Source organism: Scophthalmus maximus, chromosome 2, assembly GCF_022379125.1.
Source record: "Scophthalmus maximus strain ysfricsl-2021 chromosome 2, ASM2237912v1, whole genome shotgun sequence".
Taxonomy (NCBI): Eukaryota; Metazoa; Chordata; class Actinopteri; order Pleuronectiformes; family Scophthalmidae; genus Scophthalmus; species Scophthalmus maximus.
In genome coordinates, this window is record NC_061516.1 from 4,818,543 (window position 1) to 4,840,318 (window position 21,776).

The 21,776-nt window shown below is 42.6% G+C and overlaps 1 protein-coding gene across 2 annotated transcripts in view; it reads right to left on the bottom strand.

The window, feature by feature from the left end:
• The window catches only part of adamts6 (ADAM metallopeptidase with thrombospondin type 1 motif, 6), a 64,068-nt gene that overhangs the window by 17,542 nt on the left and 24,750 nt on the right, over positions 1 to 21,776 (bottom strand). The window contains exons 11-18 of one of the 2 annotated variants that reach the window (XM_035626797.2): positions 20,496 to 20,575; positions 14,934 to 15,037; positions 11,575 to 11,720; positions 10,113 to 10,176; positions 6,869 to 6,971; positions 4,926 to 5,059; positions 1,144 to 1,267; positions 304 to 384 (exon numbers count right to left, since the gene is read on the bottom strand). In XM_035626797.2, coding sequence (XP_035482690.1) covers positions 304 to 384; positions 1,144 to 1,267; positions 4,926 to 5,059; positions 6,869 to 6,971; positions 10,113 to 10,176; positions 11,575 to 11,720; positions 14,934 to 15,037; positions 20,496 to 20,575 — 836 coding nt within the window. Of the gene's footprint in view, positions 1 to 303; positions 385 to 1,143; positions 1,268 to 4,925; positions 5,060 to 6,868; positions 6,972 to 10,112; positions 10,177 to 11,574; positions 11,721 to 14,933; positions 15,042 to 20,495; positions 20,638 to 21,776 lie in introns of both variants that reach the window. The other variant, XM_035626792.2, reaches the window with a different exon arrangement.

The following is a 21,776-nucleotide window of genomic DNA, read 5'->3' on the forward strand; positions in this document are numbered from 1 at the left end:
TGCAAAATAGATTGCCAGATCCAGGGCAATCTGTTGTCTAATAACTTACTAAAAAAACTAAAAAACATCAGCCTGTTGGTGGCTCTAGATGAAAGGTCAGGAGATTATCAAAGTCAGTGGGCTTTGTCCTCTGGGAGCCACGAATGTCAGTTCAAAATTTCATGCGGAAAACCGGCCAATACATAATAATTTCAGCCTGGACCAAAGTGGTCAACAGACCTAAATAGAACAAAGCGCACATGAGTGCATTTTAGTATAATTAATAAAGAGATTTAATGATTTGATGTTGAGGCGATTACTTACCAATATAATTCTTGGACATGGCAACTTCTTTAATCTCGATATGAACCGATCCTTTTGGGATCTGAACCACCTCCATGTAGCCTGGAAGACAGGGACATTCATCATTAAAGTTGTATTCATATATGTATTGACATATTTTACATCACAGAGGAGACAGAAAGTCACATATCATTCTAGGTAGGAGTACCTATAGAATAAATTCCAAATCACCGAAAAAGGACAAAGCAGGAGGACAAAACAACCCCCTCCTTTTTTCCACACACACACACACACACACACACACACACACACACACACACACACACACACACACACACACACACAGTATTTTTAGATGGTTTACTAGCCATACCATAGAAGGAGAAATATGTTTTCTCCCACTCCTGGTCTCTATAGACGACCTCAGGCTACAGCCAACACCAAGCCCCTATCTCTACTCCTAATTTCTTCACTCCGTGATGTAATTAATAGGGAAAATATTATGTTTTGATCTATATTCTGACAACACAATTCTAAACAGCCAAAAACATATGCTCTGTTGGTGAGCGACAAAAGCGAAAAGGGCACTTTTCCATGAAAGATAATCCTCCTGGCTTCAGGGATATGTTGAATTTTGCCAAAAAGGACGGTGAGTTATTTTGTTTTCTTCACGGTCATCTCTGCTTTGTCACATGTGGTCATCAAACCAAAACACTCTGTCGGTTTCTCCTTCTTTTTTTTTTCACACTGAGTGAATCAAAGACGCCTGAAAGCTGCTGGAGATATAACAGACAGCCGAGGTGAAGGAATTTCTAAGCCTCTCGTCCTAAAACAGCATGTCTGGAGTCAGATGTGTCTTACCTCCTCTGGGTAGAGTCTCATTGAAGAGTCCCTCTGTGGCCTCACAGGTGCTGCCATCCCCACCACACACACGGCAGCGATCTTCTTTGGCATCAGATCCCAGGATGTTGTCGCAGCCCACATGCTTGAGACAGACATGGAGACGTGTGTTTATTGAAGACTGGACAATAGATTCAGGACTTATTTGAACGTTTTGTTTCTTTCCACGTTTATTTTACAAATCTCTTCAGGTCAGATTTCAGAACACTGGCTTCATCATCTTTCAAGGAATATTATTTTTGGGGAAATACATGTATTTGCTCTCTTCATTTTCAAAATGGATTAAACAGATAAAATATAAATGAATGTCTGTACTGAGCCTTAGAGAAGCTGGTAAGCAGATTTTGTCACTCCGTTCCTTCAATTCTAGGAATCTCACTGGAGCACAAAATGCATATGTATGCGCAGCAGAAAATAGTCCCCAGTAGCGTCTCGCTGTTATAGGAAGTAACTGTGCGTGTTCGTCAAATTGAAACTATCTATTTGTGACCTGTTACATTATCAATAAGAGTCAACAGGTCCGGAGCCACAAACCAGAAACTATGTAGATAGACAAACGCATTGTTGTTGTTGTTGTTTTTATGGGATTTGTTGACGGTTGAAAAACCATGGCAGCCTTATCCACCGATGCTAGCTCGCACTTACATCTGTAATCATTTATGACCTTGCAGGTTTTTACATGTAAATTAGAGGAGAGCTCATAAAAAATTATGGACTCACAAGTGTTTTGAAAATAAGCCAATGCCAATATAAAAATTGTAGACTTCCAATAAATTCTAATAAGGAGGGCGTATGGAGTCCATTAAATATTTATCTGTCCTATCTTTGCAGTGATTGCCTCATCACTGTTTGGTGGGAACGTTCTTCAGTAGATTCCGATTGAAAGCAGCAACTGTGTTTCTGTTGCTTTTCCCTTTTAAATGCTGCAACACCAAAAGTACATAGATTGCATTATGAAAATATGTGTAACATGTCCTACTAACAGTCTATGTCTAAGTCAATAAACTGTTTATGCAAAGGAAGCATTCCTTCCAAGTTCACTTGTAATATGTTGTAATATTTTAGTACATTTTTCAACAAATCTAATATACATTAACTCTTGTAGCTTGTAGTTAACTGCTCCCCGTCTACAATATGTTTATAGTGGAATAGTAGAATTCCTTATCTATTTTGCCCCTCAAAGGTGTTTTTTCACTGCTTCTATGTCTGTGTACAAAATATTTCCATGTTTAAGGACAATGTTCATTTAAATCAGCCTGCCTCTTAAGACACGTGTGTTACACTTATGTATCATATACATTTTTTTATTGTTTTAAATTATCTTTAGTGATCATTAATATGCTTTAGCTTGCACTCCTTTGTTCACTCATTAACTCCTGCCTACATTACAGACATTATATAGTTCACTCTGCTGTGAGCAATTGCACTGGCAAATTCCCATCGTTTTGCTTCATCACTGTTAGATGAAGACACACAGTGACTGTGCAACACATTGCATTGTGGGATTGTTATCAGACAGGGGTGTACAAACATCATTTTTTTTTTCGATTCTGGGAATTATGTGAGGCACACGTACTGTATATTAGAATTGTGATAGTTGCAAAAATGTTGCAAAGAGTCGTATTTGGCTTTTTCAGTTTTTCCTTTCCTCTAGGTTTTTTGTATATGTAAAAGGTCTGCAAAGTTGAAAAACCCAAAGTCAGTGGTAAAGGGAGTCAGTAGCCCGGACCATACTTCTGTGACATTGTGACATCACCATACTACGGACGTGCATACGGCATGTCTAGCTGCTAATCTGACACGCGCCCAATAAAGTCGTGTAATGCGTGAGAGGAGGCCGACACTTCCTATATGCACTGAAAGCGGTTGACCAATCACAACAGACTGGGCTTCATTGCAAGGTGGGGGGGCCTTAAAGAGACAGGAGCTCAAACCAAGTGTTTCAGAGAGAAGCTGAGAATAGTAGCTGCAGGAATGGACAGTATGTCCAGAAAGGTGTGTTTACTGAACATGAGAGCATGTAAAAAATGTTCAAGTAATAACCCAAACCCATAAAAAAGCACCTGAATATGAGCATAATATGTCCCCTTTAAGCCATTTTCTGAGCAATGTTGCCAAAACTTCTCTGGTTGCAGCTTTCTCTGTGTTACATCACTGCAAAAAGGAATATGCGTATGGCTGGTCATTGATTAACATCGGAGACGTATTCAAATTAAAAAAAGGGACTCTTTTCTGACATTTAGTGGACCTCACAGCTAATCAATAAGCCGAGAAAATGATCTGCGCATTAATCGACGATGAAATTACTCAGAAGCCGCAGCTCACTGAGCCGAGCAGTGAATGAATGTACGAGACAAGGACACAGTTCCGGTCTCTAAACTGCGAGATAGCAGCTTTATCAACCGAATACTGTGTGACAGGACAACTGTGTCACAGACACTTCCACTCCACCTTTGGGCCTCCCAGGTTCTTTGTGCTCTCTGTCACTGTCTCTCCCTCTCTGTTGTATGAAATCTCTCTCCCTCTGTCTCTCCAGCACATGTGCAGGAGCGAGCAGTTTTTTACTGTTTCTGACATCTTTCCAAGCAGACAGTGTTCCAGAGATTTATCACGGTGTGGCAGTGAACCCGGAGAGCCAGCCTCTGAAATAAAATGACACGCTGCTTTCAGACTGGAAATAAACCTGCAATGCTCCTTTGGTAGGGAATATTCCACCGCTCAGAGTTCTCTTCCCATTAAAACACACATCATGTTGTGTTTTTATATTAGAATCAGAGTAATGTTGTGGGCACGGACACCACATTTTCACGCCAAACGGGAATCAAATTGTATGGTCAGGTGGAAGTCAAAGCAAATACTTAAAGTGAGGCACCAAAAAGTTATTTCAGCTGCATCTCAGAAAATACACACACACACACACACACACACACACACACACACACACACACACACACACACACACACACACACACACACACACACACACACACACACACAGTACAAAGTGATTTATGCTCAGGAAAACAAAGACAGCACTAACTGCCAACTCCTTTCAATAAAATGTTATTTTGTTCTGTTATTAAATCTTTTCAAATATGTGAAAAATCATTATTCAATAAAAAACAATGATTCTCGTGTTGTATTTATCACAAAACAATCCTGCTCGAGGCTGCGGAGCCCCGATAAGGGTCAACAAAAAGAGAGCTGCCACTCATTCGATCACAATCAGCCACAATCAGCAGCTCAAAGGCCTGATTGTTCTTCAGCGGATAATGGCGCTGTTTTGTGCAGTCGTGTTTACGCAGTCAGTGTCTCACAAACTGTGCCGTCAAAGATACAAATCTGAGGCACGGAGGCTGAGGAAACTCTTGCTAGGCCAGCTAACGTAGAGTTTAAAGGTCACTCCCGCTTTAATTAGAGAAAAACTATCAGTCACAATCACAACAGCCCACATGTCATACTTTTGTGTGTAGAAGATGCATACGTTTTGTTTTTTTAATCGCGTCTGACATGTATTTCACATCCAAATCAATTGTAATACTGGATTCAGGCTGGTGGTTACATAAAGAAATGGTTTATTACACGACAACTTTGATTTCATTTTCAAAAAGCACAGAGAAAAATGATGCGTTTTCAAAATAACTGCAAAGAAAAACCGCAAAAAGCATCCCAAATCTTTCCTCACTTAGTTTAGGATTTTAAATGACCATAGAGTTGTATATGACAAGGCACTGCTCCCTTACCTTACACTCTCCATTGATGCAAATGTTCAGAGAGTCAGCCTGACATCGGGTGCCATCTATGACTGCAGGAGAGCGCTCAGTGTAGAAGTTGTAGCCCTCTGCCAGGCAGTTCAGAGCACAGGGCTTAACACCACCTGGGTCACACAGAATACACAGACACGGTTACCGACAGTTCAGCCTGCACAGAGAAAACAGACGAAACATGGCACGAACCCTAACGGACCAGAATATGTAAAGAGCAGCAAACACTGGTGTTGTCCCAGGACTTGCGACCTGCTCTGGGATCTCCTCTTCCACTTGTTGACAATAATAATCATGCGGAGGAAAGACAGCGGCGCTCAGATCTAAAAATCCCCCGGTATGACGTCACTGTAACACTGACACCATCAGAGACGGGACCGGCTGCCAACAACAATTGCACTGACATCCACACACAGGTTGTCCGCTGTTTCCACATGACAGCTCCCAGCCCACAGAGTGCTGTTAGTCAGGAGGTGATGGATTTGACAAAACAGACCCCTGTGATAAAAGAGATGTAACTTAAGCTCTTCCATCTCTGAGGGAAAATACAAGCTGTGTTTACATGCTTCACACTCTTATCACTTGTTCGTTGAGCTATTTGTCTTTTTAGTCAAGTGGATATTTTCCATGATCTGCAGACATCAAGGGGAGAGCATGGTTTTGGGGGGGGGGGGGGCTCAAGGCCTGTACTCAACAACTGCTGCCAATAACTGTGATAGGACTGATGCATTTCCACCCATTCTGGCTCAGCCAGATAAGTGTTGATCCAGAATAGACCACAGACATGAGCTCCGTCCCTTGTCCTGAAAGATTCTCGACATGGGACGTGTCAGGACATCTGTCCAACGTTTCTAACTGTTGGTGTTAACTGGACAAAAGCAGGTCAGAGATCGGGTGTTTGACATATTGTGGAGCGACTTCCCCCACAAGTTCAAACTTGTAACACAAGTGTTCATGAAGTAACAAATTACAGATCATTATACTAAAGCAATTCGCAGCCCACAAAGTAGTTCACTCACAGAAAATAGCTATGACTAAATATTTATACCCACAAACTGCCGGGTGTAAGTGTCGAGTAGATAACCAAACGAGCTGACGAAACTAAAATTATTGGTTTTGGAGGGCAGAATAAAAGAGGGACATTGAAATATGGTTGAGACATCTGGGCTGACGACTGGGAAGATTTTGAATCTCAATTCACAAACATAACACGATGTTATGCTAATCTTGTCAGACTAAATGACCAGCTAAAGAGCACTGGTTAGGTTAGCATTATGGGATATTTCCTACTCTGCCTAAACTGCATGAAAGCAAATAACTCTGTAATAACTACAGTTAAGTGTAATACACATTCAATCCTAAAAATTTTGACTGCAGTGTTGTGAGGTGAATGCAAAGTGTTGCATTTGTAGGATAACTTGTAAGATGTTCATTCAATAATTCTAACAACCCCTAAATGTGATCATTTCAATAGAAAGAACAGTGAATCTTTGTTGCTATATAACACAATTTTGTGGTCGTTTCATATGGTAATCCTGAAGTTTTGCTTGGTTTATGGTACAAAAAATATTCTACCTTTAACCTGCATGCTTACATGCTGGGATGCACAAATGCTGGGTCGAAGTTGGAGCTAACTTGGTAACCCGTGGGTGTATAGTGAATAGCAGCACAGACCCTAAAAACTCTGCAATCTGGATGTGCAATAGTGAAACCTTAAAATATGTGTGTTTTTATATGACTATTGGGTTTTTGGTATCTGGCAACACCGGATGATGGTGCAACAAATTTGCACATTACTGAAGTCTCTCTATTAGCCAAGGCATTCTTCAGGTTTTAATGGTACTCCCTGATTATTTCAAGTTTCGAACTGAACTGCACTCACAAACTCATCACGATATACAAAATTCCTGTCACAAACTCACCACCAGTGTAAGGCTTCCAGTTGTAGTACTTCCCACGGAAAGGCATGCTGTCAAAGTCGGCGCACTGCTTCTCTCGGAAGTCCCGGGATCCTGCAGGGCAGGCCTACAATAAGAAGAAAGGGTGAACATTTTAACAATAGTGAGAGGTTAAAATGGATTTTTGCGTGTTTATGACAGTGTCAGTATACTATAAACTGAAGGGAACATTAGGAAAGTGCCGGGAAACACTGTTGTTGTTGTTATCTTTCACTGTTATGGCCATAGAAAAGATTTTCTAAAAAGCATTTTATGAAACAAACCAAAAAAAGAAACTTGCCTAGTTTGTTTAAATCCATCACAATGGACATCAATCATGTATCAATGTGTGCCAAAATTGCATTATTGTTGCAGATGGTTGCTCGCTGTGATGGATTACATGGCTCAGACTGGTTTAGTGTCTGCCAATGGATTTTATCATCACACAGAAATTAGCAAAATTCAGGAAACTAAATATGTGGAGATGCTTTCAGGAAGGGTCAGAAAAAAAATGCATGGCATTTGTGTCAAACAAAACAGTCACATTGGTAAGATCCCTCGACGCAGCCTAGCATGCTGTTCCCATTTTAGTAAGTGAATTATCCTCTAAGGCTTTTTCCTTTATTCAGGGAACTTTTTATTTGCGTAGACATCACTGTTATTAACAAATGCACAAAAGATGTCACGAGATGTCACATTTTATTTGCAGATGCCAAAACAGACGTGTTCCCTGGAATTCCTAATTGAGAACAATGTGTTTTGTGTTCGAAGAGATTGCCCTGTTGCCATGAGTGGATTTATAGCGGCTAATGAAGCACTTCTTTGGCTGGGTAATTAGAAACATAAACTCAGCCAGGGGAGGTATAAGGTGCAGGCTGGTGCAGGCCTGGTTCTGGCTCTGATTCTGGACTGATTTATCTGGGACGGGACTCCACTGTGTGGATGCTGCTCCAGTAAGAGGGGGTAGAAAAAAGTGTAAAGAAGCGTTTTATTGGTGTGAAAAGGTCCTAAGAAACCCCAAAACACTCGCCCCCAGGACAAATAAAAGCTCTTAGGTCAAAGCTGTATTTCACATGCGGAAAGTGTTCCACACTGGAGCGGGCCACAGGGAGGCCAAGCCACTTTCATTACCACTCAAGTGTTTTGCCAATATGGCAGCTTTAAACTTGCACATCAAACAGGCCGAATGAGTCAGAAGAGACAAAACAATATTATGACAAGTGTGAGTTGAAATGACAACACGGAGCCAAATGATATTTACATGTGCGAACATGTGCCTAAGAGAAGGAAAAAAACTCCAGGGCACATTATTACGGCTGCAAGTGAGAATTATTTTCATTTTCAATGAACCTGTTATTGTAAGTCCATAGAGAAGCAGTAGTAAGTCTTCTCAGTCAAACAAGTGGAACCAAAGAGTGTTTGGTGGTTCTTCTTCATGAACGACTGAAATGATTCATAGATTATTGAGATTTTAAAATTATTTTAATTGACTAATCCTTAAATCAACTTATATTCATGTGATGACACCAGCCTGCCATGGCGCATCCTCAGACTGATTTTACATGTCAAAGTCAATTTACTGGTGATGAGGGGAACTAAACATTATTATGTAATGTCTTATGAGGCTCTTGAGGAGCTTTGGTCCAAACTAAAATACCACAGATACTACTGGTTGCTGATCAAGTTGTCAATTTTTGCCGCAAAATTTGCAGTTTTGATTGTCTCGATAGACAAAAAATTGGCAGAGGCATTGTTGTCCACCACAGTATAATTTGTGATAATTATGGTGATACATTAACCCACACCATTATCAGACCAAAATGTTGATTTGTCCACGATCAAATGTCTGCAAAACGAATAACCAATTACAAAATACAGCCTGACAGAGCATGCAGTGCTGGCTGCCCATTTAATGTCACTAATGACCTGCACATATTGTGTGTCTGTGTCAATGAGCCAACTCCGACAGGGAGCTTTATGCTGGTGGGAGCGGCCTCATGATATGAAGCACCTTTCCACATGGCAAACAGTAGCAGTAAACTATCTGTAACCACTGTCAACCAATAATATCTGACCAGTGATCAGAGTGAAAATAGCGGGGATATACTAATAATACTACTACTAATATACTACTATGTATGCTTGTGTGTGTGTATGTCATGGTATCTATACACATACGGACGCGCGCGCACACACACACACACACACACACACACACACACACACACACACACACACACACACACACACACACACACACACACACACACACACACAATACCCTGGACGAGGTGTGGTCAGTGTGATGAAATAGCGGTCAGGGTCGTTGTTTGTTTTCCAGAGAAAAAACTCAGTGCTTCCTCTCAGCTGTTATTTTTAAGACTCAGCGGTTCAATGTCCAACAGGAACCAAACTATTTCAATTTTCACCTTGTGAAAAGAAAAAAAAAGGCCACCTTGAACAGAGATCTCAATTTGCAGCCATGTTAAATATTTGATTAGAGCATTGCTGCAGACCTAAAAAAGAAAAGGGCTTTTCATGAAATACACTGAAGATGGTCATCATCGTTGTCTCAAGGGAAATGTCACAAATAATACATGGATTATAAAGTGACAATGAGACGAATAAACCCAGAGTCACCAGGGGGAATATAGGATCACAGCCCTGTGCGTTTATATCCTGCGTTCCAGGACAAAAGCATGTCAGGCAGCTTAGCGGTGGCGGCGGCGGCGGCGGCGGCGTGACGCTGCAAGCTGATCTGTGCGTCCGGGGGATAACGTGTTGTGCAGGAGAAACGCAGAGCAGCAAAGAGGAGGTTCGGCAGTCATGCTGTGACAAGCCAGGTCAGAATGCCTCAACAGACTACCTCATTCCCTTTTGGGAGGGCAGTTATCACCAATCATTTGCACTAGGGGTGTATGTTTGGTTTCAGTGTGCATGCAGTCGGAGTGGCTTGCTGTACCACTCGGTGCTGCTGCTCATTACGCTCACTGCTGTGGGTGCACAGTGATAATTAAAGGCAACTCAGATGAGTGACTCAGATCTTCTCTCATTTGGAACGCGGTGGTTGGACGGTAAGTACAATGTTTAGGGAGGCTTTTGGTAAGAATATCAACCTGAAATTATACGTGATTCACATCCCCAGTGGACATTAAGCCCCTCGCAAGTCGTACAGCATTCCTCTAAATACCAAGCAGACAGAGCAAAACAAAGAAATTAGGGAACTCACGTCAGTGTTACAGGATCTGTAGCGTTTCCTCTCTCCAAGACAGTACTTGCCTCCGCCAGACGGACTGAGAGACACAGGAGAGTTGAATGAGCAGGGGATTGAAAAGTGATGAGACATCTTCAACGCATCGCATTATGCAACACAAATGCACAAATCACAGATAAATTCTCGACAGAAACAATATTTAGGATGCTGTGGGAGCATTGGGAAAGGTTTGAAGACGGCGGGTCATGAAACTGGGCCTCAAAAAAATGACTTGATTGATGATTCATTCATGAAATCCAAGCCGTTCTAAGAGCTTTCACGTGTGACATGACATTGGGATGTGGGAGGGAAAACCAAAGTGTGTAACCTCGGAACAATTCTCTACTCACTCCTTTTCCTCATCCACTCTTCACTTCACATCTACAACATCTCTTAGGGGTTTGGTTTTCTGCTCTTACAATCGCTTGCCTTTCGTCTCACCTTCGATAGCCTCCTAGGACTTTGTTGGCCTCCTGTGACTATTTCCACACTGCAAAACGAGTCTGACACAGGCTCTGGAATGAATGAGTTAAAGGCTGGTACGACTGTGTTTTCTCTCCTGCCCTACTCTTAGCACTGACGGCTGAGCGGCAGCGATCACCTTACACAGGTGTTCCACATTATGCCGGTGCCTTCTCCTTTTCCCCGTCTCCCCCGACCCCCCTTGTTCCCCCCCTTCCCTGTGGCTCACCCTCTCTCTCGTGTCTTCCCGTGACGTGTTTGACGTAATACCTAGCTTCCAAAACAAAGGAATGCAAACACTGAAGATGGATAAAGATCCCAGACGTCTAGCTGCCAGACAAAGATGCATCGGACAATGATTTGTCTACACACGGGAGGGCCTTAAAACAAAAAGCCCCAGCAGTATATAACACAAGATAGTAGAGAGTGAGTTGTGTCTTTGAGTTTGTCCCAAAATGCATGAACACAAGGACTGACCTAGCAGCACCCATCGTGGATGAAATCTGAAGCCAGTGCACAACTGTCTTAACATTCATCGCAGCATTACATTTGTTTTGTAGTGATTTTATTATCAAGGCTTACAGTAAATAGAAGGATGTTTTGGGGTGTGCTTGCCTTGATTGGCAGTTGTACTACTGCACTGTCCTTTTTCACCATAGATGATGGGTCATCAGGTCAGTTAAATGCTTCATCATCATCAAAAAATACTGTAAGTGGTGGAAATTTAAAGTAATCACAATGAGCTTTAAGAGAAGCTATTGAGGCTGTTCAAGGAAAGGAACGATTTTTCCCTTGTGAATGTTTCATTATGGAACCTGAGACAATTTCATTATCAATAATGGCATCACCACTGCCCCCCAGACACAACACACAACCACACACAGCATACACATGTGCACATACACACAAACACACACCTGTAGGCAGGACCTGGATGTGTGTGTTCAGCTTGCTGTGGCTTACTTTGCCTACTTACGCTGGGCTGTCACAGTGCCTCATGGAGGAGGATACACCACCCCCACAGGTCCTGCTGCACTCCCCCCATAGCGACCAGGGCCCCCAGCCTCCGTCCTCACTCTGAGGCCAGGTACCGAACGCAACACACTCCCCCTGGTAGCACCACTGGCCGGGCGGAAGCAGAAATACAGACACAGGGGATGGGGTTTTATTATTGTGCACAGGGGCTGAATCATTTCTTTAAAACAACACTTCAGAGACCTCAGTTAAGACTTGCAATAACACGCAACTTATCACAACACAGAAAATGTAAGTGTCAGGTTTACGGTTTTCCAACAGTTATGAGCTCACAATAAATTCATGTGCATCTTTATACAGTGAAATGTAGACTATACAAAACCTGGCTGTTTTCCTTCAACACGTTCTCTCTCCCGCCGTCTCTCAAAACACACACTAAGAGTAAAACTTGTGATTACACTATTACCCACCCTATAATTTAATTTCTGCATTATTCCTGTTATTTCTTCTCTCCCACCTTTCATTTCCATTTTGTTGTTGCCGTCCTGGTTTCCTCCTTGTTGAGGCTTATTGTTGTACAGTTTATATGACTCAATTCGGCTGCATCCTGCTTATTGTTAAAGGATCTAAATATTTTGGGCAAATACGCTTACTTGGTATAGGTGGGTCGGCATGTGTTTAGCCTAGCTTAGCTTAAAGACTGAAAGCAGGAGGTACCAACCAGCCGGGCTCTGGAAAAACTCTGATGCTCGGTAATCAATATGTAAAAACAATTTGTGGTCATGGGTTAGAGTAACATGCTAAAGCCCAGCTATTCCGTGGTGAGCGACAGCTGGACACGCTGACACAACAAGATATTTGAAGACGCCATCTTGGATTCTGAGAACCTGGGACGAAGATTTTTCATTATTTCCTGATATTTTAAAGACTAAACTATCAATCGAGAATATACTCAGCAGATTAATCAATAAAGATGATAAAAATTTGTTGCAGCTTTAATGCTAATACATGTGATATCACAAATTTATAAACAATGTATACATAGCGTATGATGAGAAATGACTCCACTACATGAAACTGGCATCAGTACTAGTTACTACTTACTTTACTTGAAGTCCGTTTTGATACTAACACTGTACTTTTACTAAAGTGACTTTAACTTGCAATGGACACATTTGAATAATCTGGTTTTGCTACATTTAAGTGTCTTTCCGGAATCACTGAAGTATTCCTTTGACTAGTGCATTTTTTTTTTTTGAGCTGTGTGAATGTGTTCTTGCACATATCATTTCCCTAAACCATTATGATACCAAAGCTTTTTCTCATGTTTCCAGTGTACTGTGGGGGCGGTATCAGGTAGGGGACGGTTGGAAAGCCCTGTCCAGCGTGTCAGAAGTGCTTTAAGCCTCATGCTAAGCCGTCCAGAGATCCAGAGGGAAGAGGGGATCAGGCACAGCCTTTTGTCTCTCCAACTGTGTCAGTAGGTTAAGAACCCAGAGAGACTGGGACAGTCAAGGTGAGGGCTACGTTGGGCCACTGTCCTCTTTCAGAATTATTCATTCACATCCTGGGACGCTATGTAAACAAGATTAGCTGTGGGAGAGAGCAGCGAGGACACGCAGAGATGGTGCTCATGAGGATAGAGGGATCAGGACACAGAAGGGAGAGGGACGAGGTCTGTTTTCTTCAACAACCCTGGATGATACAGTATCTGTGCGTCAATGTGAACACAGTAAAAACACACAAAAAAAACTTTCTCTCTGTTGGGTGAGTTCCCTCTGCCCCTGCATCCCCCCCCCCCCCCCCCCCCCCCCCCCCCCCAAATCTCTGCCTCCCTGTCTCCCTGCTCCTGTTGGAAGGGCCTCTCTCCATTACACGCTGGGTGAGAAATGGCTGACATTCATATTCCTTTGAAGCTGCCCCGGCCAGGGGCAGACAGGGTATGCCACTGGCTCTCCTAAAGCTGCTCCAAAAGCTGTTCCAAAGCCCCCCAGGCTCAACCTGGGGCCCCCTGTGTTGTCCAGGACCCTGTCCGTGGGCCCCGGCCCTCAAAGGCTCCACTGAGCTAATGGTAATCACGGGTGACAGCTCGTGACACTCTCCTATTCTTCCCTTTTAGACCTCGGACCATCCAGTGACAATGGCTGCCATAATCCGTGTTAAAACTGTCTCCCCTAACCTGGCTGGCATCGACAGCGGGCTGATGACCTAAAGCCTGGCCTGCTTGCGTGTGTGTGCATGTGTTTGTGTGGTAGCACCCATTGCATGAGTGCACACTCAGGGAACGGTACCCCTTCCCAGAGAGGGACAGAGGCAGGCTGAGGCAGTGAGGTACCACCGGCGGACGCTAATTGCTGCACACAGAGGAGAATAGGGAAGTGCTCATTTCACATTACCAGGTACTTTGCTTAGTGAGACGTGTTTAAAGGGCCAGTCACTCAAAAAAACACATCTCTAATTGTGTCAAACTATGCTGATAATTTTGGTTTTATTTTCCAATTATTTTAAGATTCTGAGATTTCTCCCTCCTAGTTGTGTTCAAAGACTTTAAAATTACATTAAAATAAGTCAGCAAAACCTCATCTACTCTGGATTATCCACAGGAGCTTTCAAGGGAAATTCATCAGAACTATTTCTTGGGTAGACAGTAGTTCCACTGAAAAGTCTTTATTTGCACACTTTGAAAGACGACACTGAAGAACAGGAGCCGACCTTTACAGGTGTGTCGAGTACACATCATGAAAATAAACAACATTTAGAGAATAATTAAGTCAAAGAAGGTAAAATATCTAGCAATAGCAATTCGTAGGTGTGTGTTTGAATGTCAGCTGGCAAAAACAAATTTCCAAAAAATGTGGCTGAGGTCGAATTTATTAACTCCCTGCTCCTCCTCCTCCTCTGGCCCAACCAGGCCGGCAACCAAAAGATATTTTCATTTTTGATTCATCTGTAGATTATTTTTTCAACTCCTTGTTTTATCATTGAATCCATGAAACATCAACATAACCCAAGGTGATATCTTCATTTGTCTTGTTGTGTCCAAAATATTCAGTTTTCAATCATAGAAGAAATGTGGCAAGTATTCACATCTGGAACCCGAACAGAAGCCGGGGCGACTGACTTTGCCATTAATGCTTGAATAAAAAAATCATTGACGATCAAAATAGTTGGGGGATTAACACTCTGGTGATTTGTGTTTTCCGATCTAAGGTCAAGAGTCCTCTAAAGCTTTTGAAGAATTAAATTCAACTCCGAAAACATTTTTTAAATGCAATGACAATGATTTCTGTTTGTGTGTTGGAGTTATTTGGGTCATTTGGGCAACGTTTTTAAACATATGAGAAACATTTGATGGCTTACCCCTTTCTCGATGCTCCCAGTCTGGCACAGAGTCCCCTCTGCAGCCGGGATACTGTTTGTGACACAGCGGTTGCTTTTGCTAAGGCACCAGAGCTCTCTACACACTTCCTAGGAAAGAAGGCAAAAGCAAGTTGATCAGAATAAATCAACGGACTACATGCACCAGGCTTCGCGACATACTTCCGTTTCAAAACAATGCTGCTCGCCTGTTTCCGGTCTGTTTGCCGTTACCGTGTGTACTCCCTACTTCAGTCAGAGTTTTGTCACGAGGTGTACGCAGGAAAATGTCCAAAACGGGACGAAGATGAAGAAGATGAAGAAGTACTCAGAGCGCTGCTGTGTCCCACTTTGTTTGGCGTCGTGGAAACTTAATGGCGCACTAAGTTTTCCTGGGTGTCCGACCCATCCCGACCTGAGGAGACGACGGCTGGCAAACATACGTCAGGATCGTTTCTCTGTCACCTCTCACACGAAGGTCTGCAGCAGACACGTTGTTACCGATCACCTAACAAAACAGCGCCATTGTTGAACTGGACCGGAAAACCATTGAGCGGTACTAAGTAGAACCCGGAAATGGTTGTTCAACCCTCCATTCGGCAGACTGGAGGGTAGAATAAGGGTGAGAATGATTTGTCAGAAGCCCTTGGTTGTTTTCCTTTCAGTGCTTTCTTCTCCAACCTGCAAATTAAAAAAAACAACACCCCAAACAGCAGGGAAATCCATCTGCACAGCACCAGATCACATCTGAGGACAGGAAGAGTGGATGAGACCACAACAAGACCGCTGAGAGGCATTTAACGTCAGGAGCCCATATGCTTTGGATCATAGTGCATCTTGAGCAATATGCCAAGGGTCACTGTGTGCTCTTAATGGTGTCTTTTGAGAAATGAAGAGTCGGCTGGATCAACACCATGACTAGCGTTTGCTCACGTTCACCTCAGGACCACACGAGACCGTGATATCAGTTCAAGAAATCCCATGTCTCCTGCTTCGGGGAAATCATGCGTGAGCAATCGGCCTCCCAAGTCTTAGATAAAGACGACTTGTAGTTGGAACAAATATCTTTAGTATTACTGAGCAGTCTGGATAAACATCACATCTCTGTCTTCTCCCGCTCGCTCCTCAGTCGAGGACATAAGGTGATTCCATTTAGATTACTAGAGGAATGGAGTGTGTGTGCGTTTGCATGTGCGTGTGTGTGTGTGTGTGTGTGTGTGTGTGTGTGTGTGAGAGAGAGAAAGAGATAGTGGGAAGACATGTTACAAGGCAAGCTCTGCACAACCTTGCATCAGATTTCCCATTAAACTGAGCCGGGTTCGCTTCGCGACTCAACTTCAAAGGCTTTTACAGGACAATTGTGTGCGGCAGAAGAGCAGGCCCATGAAAAAGAGTTATGGTCCCAAGCATAGAGTCTGACCCCCGGGGTCAGTAAATATGCCACGGCCCCGCAGCTCCCTGAGCCTATCCAGATTAAATAAAGCAGCAAACTGCCACTCTCTGGTTGCAGTGACTCCCCTCTGCCAGCTGGTTTCAATAACCCGACCCCAGCTCCGTTCACTATCTGGGCCCTGCTGAAAGGTCAGCAGCCGGGGCCTTAACGAACCTGGATGTGGGCCTGATTGATTTACGCAGAGAGAGAACAAGTTGGCGATAAAAAAAAAGGGGGCAGTCAGCGAGGACTTTGCTAATATAGCCATCAAAGGTTTGTTTGTTTTTCATGCCATCAGCTTGCTCTGGTTTTGAAAAACACTCGCACAGCTTTTTCCTGGAAGCTTTGAACACAGGCTTATAAGCGAACTGAGAAGTGGGAAGTAGTCACAAAAAATCTAATTATTGCTATAAATTACACTAATTTCCTCTCTTGATGTCTGTGTCACTCTTCTCACCTCTGACACAGCCTCATGCTGGGATTCAAAGTCTGCGATGCCCCTGCCGTTAAAGTCTTTGAATTTATTGGGATCCCTGAAGGTGTCATGGGCCATATTCAGTGAAATATTGCTGTTATATTACTCTGCATGAGCAGTTCCCCACCTCGTTTTTGTAATTTTCCCAAAATACAAAACTGTTTATAGTTTGGTTTGTTTTTTGTGTTCACTAGAATTTATTTTCCTCCTTAGATCATTTGATTTGATGTGAAAGCATCCTCACCTTATTTTTAATGGCTAAAACGTTTGCACAACAATTCACGTTTACAGTCGAACACGTGCAAGAAGAAAAATAAACATAAAACTTCAATTTGAGCTGTGTTCACTTTGGCAAACTCAGAACTAGTTTCAATGACAAATTATCTCAGCAAAGTCTGTTGGATAATGCTCACATAATAGTCAATTTCGTAAAAAGAGATGGAATGACTTTCAAAAACCGAACAGGAAAATCAAATCTGGCTCAGCTTTTGTGAGGCAGTACTTAGACACTACAGTGCTCTGAGCTGCGCGCTAACATCAGAAGGCTAACGCGCGTGCCCATAGTGCAGCTGAGGCTGATGGGAGTGGCATTAGTTTAGCAGGAAGTGAAAATGGTGCCCAAAGAAAAGTCCGAGGATCACCCAAATTATTACAAAGGAGATAATGAATGGTTGACCCAAGATTTCATAGCAATCCACACATCAACTCAAGATGTCAGTGAAGAATCGCAACAACCCTCATGCTGGGATCCTTAGAAATGATCCTCTGGGGACCACGAATGTTTGTATAAAAATGTAATGGCAGTCCTTCCAATAGTTGTAAAGACATATTGCTTCCTGGAACACGGTGAGGGAGCGACCAACAGACTACAAATGGTTTAAGACTCAATGTAATGAACTGAACTGTTGGTTGGTTATGTTAGTCAGCGATTATCGCTCACTTGGTGACGAACGCACTCGTCGCTTGTGAATCTCAGTCGTGCTTTATTCAGGAGAACGTGGCCTGACTTCACATTTGGGAAAACCGCAAGATGTTGCAAAAAGTAGCCAGAAAGTATCACAAGCTGCCCCAGACCATAATTAAATATCCAGTATTTCACATGAGTGAAGAAATAATTAGAGAAAAGACTGGGGGGGGGGGTCACCACACCAGCTGAACAGGACACATTGGGTCATGTGTGTGATGGTAAATGTTCCATCCTGTCTTGAAGAAAAATGAATCTGCTGTAGATTAGTGACCCTAATATCAGTTTTTCGCTGTTAAAAACCCTCACAGATCATTTTGTTATCTCCCAGTCTGAACACAAAAGGAATGGCTTGAGAAATATTAAAACGACATTATGACAGTTCAACATTCTTTATTGTTGCGTTAAAGATCAACTTTGATACGCTCTGGATAAACGTCTCTGCCTTTCCTTCACTGTTCCTCTGTATTCTTTGGAGTGAAAAACAATAAGAGGAAACACACATAATACTTATCTTAATGTGGAAAAGTTCAATAGGTTACGGCTGAGCCTTAGCAACAGAAACCAGACTCGTCCATTCATTAGCGCTTTTATCCAGTTCTTCTGGTCGCGCCTGTCCCGTAAGCAGTCTCTTTTACAGATGGCTGTGTGAAACAGATCTGATTGTCAAATGAAAACCTCAGATCTAGCACCGTTGAATCACTGCTGGAATCCAATCTGCTCATAAATCTCATAAATGTGTGTCTTTCATGCTGATCTAAAACCACAATTATGAGCTTAGGAGCCAAAATAACAGGGCTTGATTCTGGGGCCTGTTATAATCTGCTGTCAGATATTTCTTTCAATGAAATGAAATAACTACATGATCTCAGCTAATCTCTGCACCCCCCCCCCCCCCCCCCCCCCCCCCTTTTTTTCATGCAAAACAATGTCACATTATTGTTCATTAAATCTTTGTGGATTCTTTCAAGTGCTCATTTCACCCTGTGGTTGTTACTTGTCTTTCACTGCCTGTGTCACATTGTGTAACACGGTTTTCTCATTACTTAAACGATGTTAATAGACCAGAAAGGTTGTTTGTTGAGGTTATGTGTGAACAGACACTCCATTATTGTCAGACAATAATAAACAATTCTATTCACATTTTACCTCCAAGAAACATAAACGCTTATTATAACCTTATTACCCACAGGGGGCTGCACCTGCTTTCATCACACAGGTCTTCAAATAACAGACAAGCCAATCAAAGTTCAACAGCGTTGAAAAAAGCCAACCCCTCGATCCCTCGATACCTGTGCTCTTTGTCCCAAATAACATTTGAAAAAACATAACCAATTATTCAGTAGACTGATTAATCAATTTGATAACTGATTAATTGTAACTGATTAATTTTCAGGCAAAATTGTCTAACATTGCCTGATCCCAACTTCTCAAACGTGTCGCTTTATCTTTGATCCCTTTTCCTTTATCATGTTTGCCTTCTGCATCACACCACATTTATAATCTCGATCTTAAGAATCATTCAATCGTATAATATCCACTGTATCTGTATCTACTTATGTCACAGAGATATATGTATTCAGATTAATGCAGTGCATGGCACCAGCCAATGCTCATCATGAATACAGTACGTTATTATTTAAAAACTGCAGGTTATGTATAAAATGGGAGCAGGTCCCGGTTAAAGTTGTTGGGGAAATAATAAATAATAGCCCTCATTGGGTCATGTTCCATATAGGCCTGTCACGATAATTACATAATCGACTTAACGTACGATACGTGAATATGGACTCAATCATTTTTATGGACAGCCGTTGTGTCCATGTGTGTATGTTGACATAGGAATGAATGTTGACAACAGTCCAGCTTCTGTCCTGTCATCTGTTCTCGTCGTATGATTAATCAATAACTGGTTTTACTCTATAAAATGTCTAAAAGGCTCCATGTCTTCAATTTGCTTGTTTTGTCTGGGTCTAAACTTTGGATAACACTTCTCTCAGCAGCAACACATGTCGTGTAGGACTTGCAAGCCCAAATTACCAAAAGACCTAAACTGCAAGCTCACACGATTCAGCATAAAAAAATGGTCCAAAAATGACGATAATGTGGTTTATTGTGGCAATTTCTGGGACAATATATCGTGCAACAAGAAGTAGTTATCGTGGCAGGCCTAGTTGCATGTTGCATTTAAAAACAGATGCTGTGCCTTGGGAGGATGTCCACACGAAAATAAAGCTAGATTGAAGAGCCCAATGAATATGGTGAAAAACGATGATAAGATATTGCTGATGATCAATTGACAGTTGGAGTATGGACATTAATACGAAGAAAAAGTACAAATCTGATTGTTCTGATCTGGTCATTAGCCAAAATTAGAGATTGTAAGGAACAAGTGATTTCTGGAGCGTCGGCTTACAATTATCATTATAGAATCCTTTGACTTTGTCCTTATGCAAAGTATGCATTCATATTTGTTAAGTAAAAGCAGAAGTCCAGTCCATTGTGTGCGTTTCAGCAAATCAACCTTGAGATGTCTGTGACTGCACAATCCAATGTTCTGGTCCAAAAACTTGTGGGATTGTGAGCTGGGAAATAAACCCCGATAATGAGCTGCTCCAAGAGGAGTCGCTCCGGTTCGGTGAGAAGAGAACAAGTGTAGCGGCAGAGCGGCGTGAAAGATGCATGGTTTCTTACCCCGTACTTGCACTGGCGTGAGGAGGCTCCGTACTGGAAGCGGCACTGTTCGTCTGCGTCGTACACCTGCCCCGGGGCCACTGTTGGGTACAGGAAGTCTCGTTTCAGAGGTTCATTGTCCAGACACGTCCCCCGACCTGAGCTGTCAAAAAAACAAACCTACAATAGGATTGTTTCTTACACAAAGGAACCTTTCAACACCATTGAAGTACACCCCCCCCCCCTCCCCCCTTCTTTATTAGACCTTGGCTCAATTAATTTTACCACCAAACTACCACTGTAGGAAGCTTGTCAAAAAGATCTAAAATGACATGTAATTAATGTTGATATTACACATCAACACCTCCTAATCAAAAGGGAGTGTTGAAGCACAAGCAGGGACTTTTTCACCAGAGGCTAAGAGGGCAGGCTGTCGGCCGGTCTGCCAGTCTTAAAACACAAACTCTCTGTGATTACATGGCTCTGTGCACCGCTACTCCAAATGTCACTGGTTGCACTGAGTCCGCGGAGGAGCCAATAAAATGACAGAGCAGGGAAAGGAAGAGAGGAATCTGGAGCGAGCTATGGGTCCTATGTCCAGGGCCTCGGATAATGTTTAGTCTGTTTTGTCAGATAGAAATATGTGCACTCACAAAGAACCCTCAGAAGAAACACACACACACACACACACACACACACACACACACCAGATTTGTATTATAGTAGCAAAAAATATATACATAGTCCTGTGTCTTTTGGTGTGTTTGTTTTGGGGTTAAGATGCCGAGCTTGTTTGACTCTCTCCGTTGCTGCGTGGATGCGAGGGCCAACACTTAGCTCACATTCACAGATGAAACATTTTGTGTCATTCGTTTTGACCTTGATACCCTTTTTTCGCGCAAGAGACTGAAACGATAGCGAGGACAAGCGCCGATAAACAACACAGATGTGTTTCATTTTGATTTCTACCTCCTCTGCTTCTCCCTGAGTCAGAGGATTCACTCAAGGAAAAAAAATATTACTACAACTATTTACTATAACCCTGCTATTTTCCAGCTGCGGCAGCTGCAGCACACAGCGGAGTTCTTCCCATCCCTCGAAAGGGAAAAGTGGGCCTGGTGACAACAATAACGTAGAGCTGGGCCTTGTGATTGAGCGGACTGAAACCTGGGCCCAGAATGCAAGAGAGGGGAAGACTGAGGACCGAAACTACAAGAACATTTAAGAACCGGATTCAAACGACAACAAAAAATGTTCTCACTTATCTCTCTTTAGTGCTTTGGTGAAATGCAATGCAGATTG